We start from the raw sequence: 8025 nt of genomic DNA, 5'->3' as shown, positions 1-8025 counted from the left end.
TACACAAGCATTCATTCGCAATCCTGCTGGGAAAACTGTTGAATTGCACACCTTTTATTTTGAGTGTCCAGTTTTTCTCTCACTTACATGCTCTGAAAAGTATTTTTTGTCTCATCTAACATGGTTGCGTATGGTAGCCTGATATATTTTCTGTACTTTGGAAATTTTTACAGTGCATACCAGTCATTTTCGTGAAATCGACATGAGCGAATGAGGGGGAAAAAAAGAGAGAAATATGACTATATGTTTTGTAGGTCTATTTTTCTACTTCCTTGACGTATGTGTTCATATTTTTATTCATGTATTATTCACACAAAAGGCTTGATTTTTTTCATTGTGACCTCACACACTGGATACAAGAAAACCTCATCGCAATCAAGTAAACATGAACCTACTTTGATCATAGCTTAGTGTTTAGGACAGTTAAATTGTTTAACACTGGAATCAATTGTACCCATCCACGCTGATGTGAATGACTGCTAAGCATTTAACGGAGCAAGTTGTCAAGTTTGTCTTGTGCTAAATGTTGGATTCAGAATGGAGCTTTTATTGTCATACTGCATGTAGTCTTGTTTCAAATTAATTTAGTGAATGACTGCTAAGCATTTAACGGAGCAAGTTGTCAAGTTTGTCTTGTGCTAAATGTTGGATTCAGAATGGAGCTTTTATTGTCATACTGCATGTAGTCTTGTTTCAAATTAATTTATTTCAAGAAAACCTCCATGCAGTGTTGGTCTTTGTTGTCACTATGTATTAGTTTACGTTTTTACTTGTAGTATCACAAATTTGCCTTCCCCTCTGTTTGAAGAGAACTCTGTTAGCACTGCTTAACAAAATTTGTATCTTGTCATTAAAAGTCATTAAAATGTTGAAAATGAATACTTCTGTGTCTGATTTTCAATTCATTTTAATCCAGCGGCAGGGTGAGCAACTGGTAAGCACGTCGGTCTTAAGGTGCAGAGGTGAGGATAAGCGGATTCGACGATGGATGGGCGTTGCACTATTTGCGGTTCTGAGATGCCAGTCTCAGGCGCACCATTATCGTCTATGTCTGACGTCATCTTTACCCGACGATTGTTGGCGTTCGTGATGTGTCGGTCGCGAACGAGCCGGTGCAAAGAGCCGGCTCTTTGAAGTGAAGGACGAAAGCGGGCACCCTCGCTCGAGAGCCGGCTCTGTCATTCTCACACTCTCTCTCCCTCTGTCTCCCTCCCTCTGTCTCTCTCTCTCTGTCTCTCACTCTGTCTCTCTTTTTTTCACGTGTCTGAAGGGAAGTTTGACAGTGGATCAGCTGCCGTACTCGGAGAGTATAGTAAGGCGTTTTTAGACGAAAAAAAACGACCATGTATAGGAAGACGTTTTTAGCCGGAAAAAAAACGACCATGTATATATAGTAACGCCTTTTTGGACGAAATTTTAAGCCGAAAAAAACGACCATGTGTAGTAAGGCATTTTAAGACGAAAAAAGAGTACCATGTATAGCGAGGCGTTTGTAGCCGAAAAAAACGACCATGTATAGTAAGGCGTTTGTAGCCGAAAAAAAGGACCATGTATAGTAAGGCGTTTTTCGCCGACAAAAACGCCCATGTATAGTGAGGCGTTTTTTGCCGAAAAAAAAACGACCATGTATCTTAAGGCGTTTGTAGCCGAAAAAAACGACCATGTTATAGTAAGGGGTTTGTAGCCGAAAAAAACGACCATGTATTGTAAGGCGTTTTTTGCCGACAAAAACGACCATGTATCGTAAGGCGTTTGTAGCCGAAAAAAAGGACCATGTATAGTAAGGCGTTTTTCGCCGACAAAAACGCCCATGTATAGTGAGGCGTTTTTTGCCGAAAAAAAAACCGACCATGTATCTTAAGGCGTTTGTAGCCGAAAAAAACGACCATGTATAGTAAGGGGTTTGTAGCCGAAAAAAACAACCATGTATTGTAAGGCGTTTTTTGCCAACAAAAACGACCATGTATCGTAAGGCGTTTTTCACCGACAAAAACGACCATGTATCGTAAGGCGTTTTTCGCCGAAAAAAACGACCATGTATAGTAAGGCGTTTGTAGCCGAAAAAAACGACCATGTATAGTAAGGCATTTTAAGACGAAAAAAAGGACCATGTATAGCGAGGCGTTTTTTGCCGAAAAAAAACGACCATGTATCTTAAGGCGTTTGTAGCCGAAAAAAACGACCATGTATAGTAAGGCATTTTAAGAGGAAAAAAAGGACCATGTATAGTAAGGCGTTTTTCGCAGACAAAAACGACCATGTATTGTAAGGCGTTGTTTGCCGACAAAAACGACCATGTATTGTAAGGCGTTTTTCGCCGACAAAAACGACCATGTATTGTAAGGCGTTTTTCGCCGACAAAAACGACCATGTATAGTGAGTCGTTTTTTGCCGAAAAAACGACCATGTATCTTAAGCCGTTTGTAGCTGAAAAAAACTACCATGTATAGTAAGCCGTTTGTAGCCGAAAAAAACGACCATGTATAGTAAGGCATTTTAAGACGAAAAAAAGGACCATGTATAGCGAGGCGTTTTTTTGCCGAAAAAAACGACCATGTATAGTAAGGCGTTTGTAGGCGAAAAAAACGACCATGTATAGTAACGCATTTTAAGACGAAAAAAAGGACCATGTATAGCGAGGCGTTTTTTGCCGAAAAAACGACCATGTATAATAAGGCATTTGTAGAGGAAAAAAACAACCATGTATAGTAAGGCGTTTTTCGCCGACAAAAACGACCATGTATAGTGAGACGTTTTTTGCCAAAAAAAACGGCCATGTATTGCGAGGCGTTTGTAGCCGAAAAAAATCGACCATGTATGGTAAGGCGTTTTTAGCCGAAGAAAATGGCCATGTATAGTAAGGCGTTTTCCCTGAATCTGCGTCCTCCGGTTCTGCAGCTGGACCCTTCTCTTTGCAGACGTCTTTTACGTTGAGTCGCAACAACAAAATTAACAGAGTAACGTGTCGTAGTAACTCTCCCCAATTGTCTACATTTATACACTCAGAGATAAACTGCGAAGTCAGTTTAAAATGTTAAAATTACTGAGAACAGGGCTTGTGGACAGCGGAAAAACTTGCTCATTGAACCGGATGTGATACCGTTCTTGTACTTATCCTTCTTCTTGGTGAATTGATAAGATAAGATATCCTTTATTCGTCCCACAATGGGGAAATTTACAGCCTCCAGCAGCAAGAATGTATGTAGAAAGAAGAAAGGAGAAAGAGAAAAAAAAACAACAAACATCTTTCAATTAAATACAATATGAACACAAATGGATAAAAATTATTATTATTATTATGATTGGATGGCTTTAGTTCATATCGCCCCCTACTGTCCGGGAAACCACAAAGACGTTTGACAAGCAATCTGTATCTAATTTACAATATTAGCCAAACGTGCAAAAACTCAAAAGACTAAATTAGGGCATATCTTGAAGAACCACAGATTTCAAGGGCAGCTGATCCACTGAGCTGGTGGAAATACCGAGCTTCCGTCTACCCCCGTTTCATCAAAGTAATGGAGAGTATGCATCGTAGCAACATCTGTCCCGTCAGAGAGGGTGTTCTCAAAGACTGGACAAATTGAAGTCTTCCAATTTGAAGTACTGTATTAAGTTTTGTTGACTGCAAATTTAAAAGAAAGCAAGGAGTAGCTTATGTTTGTTTTGTTCACTGCTGCTGTTGCAGTTAATACTCACTATTTTTGTTATGATGCAGCATGTTTGATTGTTGTCGGTTGAAGTTGAATTTTGTTGCTTGTTTATTGTTTGGAGCCTTTTTAATGTTCAATAAAATAAGTAAAAAGCCATTTCTTTGCTTGATAATTGTTGCTATTTGCAATCAGTAGAGTGCAATATTTAGTTCAAGTCATTTATCAAAATGTATGCTAAATTTGTCATAAATATTTAAAAGAAAAGCTAAAGTTAAAAGAGCCGTTTGAGAGCCAAAAAGAGCCGGCTCTTTTCACTGAGCCAATCCAAATGAACCGGATCACCGAAAATCCCATCACTCGTTGGCGTTCAACAAGAAAGTAAACAAGCACCGCCGCTTTTAAGGCGACTGAAAAGAACGTGCAGCTACTGCGCTTAGCGGTCATGACCATGGACGTGACTTTTTTGGGGACGGGCTCGGCCTACCCGTCCCTTCACCGCGGCGCCTCAGCTCTGGTGCTCCGCAGCGAGGGCGACTGTTGGTTGTTTGACTGCGGGGAAGGGACGCAGACTCAGTTGATGAAGAGCCACATACGAGCCGGTGAGTACTGCAGTCAGCCTGGCCTTCACTCGCAAAATTGAAGCCAAGTCAGCCGCCACGGGGATTGTTAATACTCTGCATTACGGTAATGCCTCGAAACACATCTGTTTAGACAAGCCTATTCACTCGGACCATAAAGCCATTATTTTTTATTTATTTATTTTTGTTGTTTTTTTATTATCTTATTTGATATTGTTTTTAACATTGTACTCGTGATTTTAACTGCTTGTTGTAAGGTGTTCTTGAGTTTCCAGAAAGGCGCCCACAAATAAAAATGTATTATAATGTGCCGACAGCGAGCGGCGTTGGCCACCTTCAAAATAAAAGCGCCATAACTAATACGGTACATTCACGATAGTGTTTATATATACCGTATGTATGTGTGTGTGTACGTATATATATGAAATAATTTCTTGGCTGTCGGGCAACGATGAGTTCACCCGGGGAGAATGATAACTCTTTCAGAATAGCGCCAAGAAGCGTTCTGAAGTTGAGATGGAAAATAATTTTTTGGCAACTCTACATCAATGACTACAATTTCTCCTGATATAAAAAAAATAATTAAAAACATAATCGTGGTCATCCCGCAACCACACCAGGTTTTCTATACACGAGGGCACCCCAGGTATCCAACCACAGGATTGGCATTCACATCTGATGTTCCATTTCAAAATAAAATACCTCTAAACTATGACACGTTGACCTTTTTGTCCAATTAAAAAAATAATCTTGATAAAGGGGCCGCTCAAAATGTGATGGTATGACAGATGTGTTGAAACGTGTACACAAGCCCTCATTTGAGCAAATAATTTATATAATTAACCACAAAAAAATTAAATATACAACACATTTTGTTAATTCGGTCGTAATTGTAAAATGATTTACACTGGCAAAAAGAAGGTCCATGGTACCACGCCTATTTCCAGAGAGAAGCAATAATGAACTTCCTCTTCCCACTTAGACTTTTGCCTCACACTGGGAAAATCCAAAACATGCATGAAAAAAACATCTTCAATAAATTAAAACGACAAAGAACAACACAATGTTGTGGCAAATATAATGCAAATGGTTGACTTTTATTGCTTTGGCACAAATATGACGTACCACTAATATGTGGTGTAGCGCACTCATTTAATATGCGTGTCTTAGGTCGCATCAGCAAGGTGTTCATCTCTCACCTTCACGGCGACCATCTGTTCGGTCTTCCGGGCCTCCTCTGTACTATCAGTCTCAACTTGACCTCCGACCCCCAGCCTGGCGTCAAATGTGTGGACGTGTTCGGGCCCCGCGGCCTTCGCCATTTCTTGCGGGTGACGCTGGGCCTGACCGGCTCGCAGCTGCTCTTCCCTTACGCCGGTGAGCATGCGACAAAATTGACTTTCTGTCCACGGTGAATCATTATCATTTTCTCAATTGTTGCTCTGCGGATGCAGTTCATGAACTGGAGCCCACACAAGACCAAAGTCCAGAGGAGGGTCAGCTCAGTCTTGAGGTTTGTGCTCCTTGGTTTTTCAAGTTCTTATTTCTGGTTGAGTCAGTGTGCACTGGGCACTTAAATGTGTTCTTTGTCCGTAGATGACCACAGAGCGCGGTCCGCCACTCCCTCAGGAGCTTCCTGGCAGAAATATCTCATTGGATGTCTTGTCCGACACTTACTTGCTGTTTGAAGATGACAAGTTTGTGGTGAAAGCCTTCAGGTTGTTCCACCGTGTTCCCTCTCTTGGATTCTGCGTACACGAACGCGACCGACCTGGAAGGCTCAAGACAGAACGACTCCAACAACTCGGTACGCTGCTGCGTCTTTTTGGCATAATTTGAGGTTTGTGAGTGTGTATTTGTATAAATTTGCATTTCAGTGGGTGTCACTGAGACGCAGATTTTCCCAATTCACAGGCTGGCTCGTGGATAGTGGGGGTCCATTTTGCCCATAAAATAACAAAATCAGAGAAGAGAATTTTCTGCTAACCATCTCGCACGGGTCTCTGTGTTTTCCAGAGCTATGTGACAAATTGCAAAAAAAAAAAAGTACTCTTGAATATTTTTTCAAAATGCAGCGTGGCCTTCAGAGCTCTTCATGAAAACTAAAACCGAGCCAACCCAGCAACACAAATAGTGTAGCAAATGTCTTCATGATCCATTGATCAGGAGTGTTGTGCTCCTCAGGTCTGAAACCAGGTCCTCTGTATGGACGCCTCAAAGCGGGTCACCAGGTCCAACTGGAAAACGGGCGAGTCATTTTACCTGGTGAGGTTGTGGAAGAGAACATCCCCGGGAGGAAGGTTTGCATCATGGGGGACTGCAGCTCGGTACTGGGCGGCGGTCTCGCCATCTGCCAGGGGGCCGACCTGCTGGTCCACGAGGCCACCCTGGGGGAAGCGCATAGGGACAAGGCGGTGGAGCACGGGCACAGTACGCCCGGGATGGCGGCGACGTTGGCGCGAGCCTGCGGGGCTCGGAGATTGGTCTTGTATCATTTCAGCCAAAGGTACAAACCTGAAAAACTGCGCGGCGACGGAGACGACGACGTCTCAGAGCTCCGACTTCAGGCCGAAGAAGTTCTGCGCGACGGCGATGTGGAAGTCATTCTGGCCGAGGACTTTCTCACAATCGACATTCCTCTTCGCCGAACTAAATCGTCGCCGTGAGAACGATTCCAATTTCGAAAGGCACGAGCGGCTGATTTGATGAGGAAGGCAAACGTGTTCTTCAAGAATAAAGCTGACTTCTGATTGACATTTTCAGAAAGTCACTCGAACAAAAATACTTCAGACTGTCCTCATGCGTGATGGCAGCAAAGCTCAGGAATGCACATGAGACTTCACCTCAGCCAGCATCATCATCATCATCAGCATAATTTCATTTTTGTTTATTTAAAAACAATATTTCTGAAGACAAAAAGATGATTTGATTCATTCATTTAATTCTTTTTCTGTTTGTATTCTTCCTATATTTTTTATGTCGTTTTTAATCAGCTTTGTTGTCGCTTAAGTCAAACTGCCACTTACTTAGACGATTACTTTTTGATAGTAAAAATACCCCAAATCTAATTCCAAAATAATCGTTGACAACTTCAATATGGAAGGCCCTTGTTCAAAAACGTGACTGTCCCCATCTATTCCCCCTATTTTAAAACCCTAACCTTAGATTCAACCCCTATTTTGAAGCCATTGTTTAAAATTGTACTCTGAAACCCTTTAAGGCTTAGTTTAAAAATCTATTTTTAAACCCTGGTTTAAAACCCTCATTTGAAACCTTACCTGTAATTTGAAACCCTACTTGGAAATCCTAATCACAGTTTGAAACGTTAATGTGAAACCTCAACCCTAATTTGAAACCCTAATTCCGCTCTGAAATCTGAGGTCACACATATCGACGATTGCATCCATCATGAATAACTGGAGCGTATACCACTGTTAAAATTGAGACCCTACTTTGAAACCCGAATGGAAAGTTTCAAACTAGGGTTAAGGTTGCAAAGTATGCCTAAAAATCATACCCCAGTCCACATTTGAAACTACTTTGAAACCCTAACCCTTCGGAAATTTTAACCCTAATTTGAAACCCCACAACTACTTTGAAACCATACTCTTAATTTGCGTTTTAAACCTACTTTGAAACCCAGCTATAAAATCTTAATCCTGATTTGAAAGCCAAACCTGATTTATGTACCTGCTCTTAAACCCCGACATTGAAACCGTAACCCTACTTTGAAATCTTAACCCTCATTTGAAACCCTAACTCAGGCATGCCCAGAGGGCCACCGTCTCCTGCTA

The 8025-nt window shown here is 41.5% G+C and overlaps 1 protein-coding gene across 1 annotated transcript; it reads left to right on the top strand.

Moving 5' to 3' along the window:
- The first annotated feature begins 3303 nt into the window (after nt 1-3303).
- elac1 (elaC ribonuclease Z 1) lies at nt 3304-7013 on the top strand. Its single transcript, XM_052068645.1, has 5 exons — nt 3304-4252; nt 5402-5608; nt 5686-5744; nt 5828-6038; nt 6416-7013. The coding sequence occupies exons 1-5, from the start codon at nt 4096-4098 to the stop codon at nt 6895-6897; spliced, it is 1116 nt and encodes a 371-aa protein (XP_051924605.1). The 5' UTR covers nt 3304-4095; the 3' UTR covers nt 6898-7013.
- The last annotated feature ends 1012 nt before the right edge of the window (nt 7014-8025 follow it).

Source organism: Hippocampus zosterae, chromosome 6 (genome assembly GCF_025434085.1).
Source record: "Hippocampus zosterae strain Florida chromosome 6, ASM2543408v3, whole genome shotgun sequence".
NCBI classification, from domain to species: domain Eukaryota; kingdom Metazoa; phylum Chordata; class Actinopteri; order Syngnathiformes; family Syngnathidae; genus Hippocampus; species Hippocampus zosterae.
This window is presented reverse-complemented; position numbering and strand designations above follow the sequence as displayed.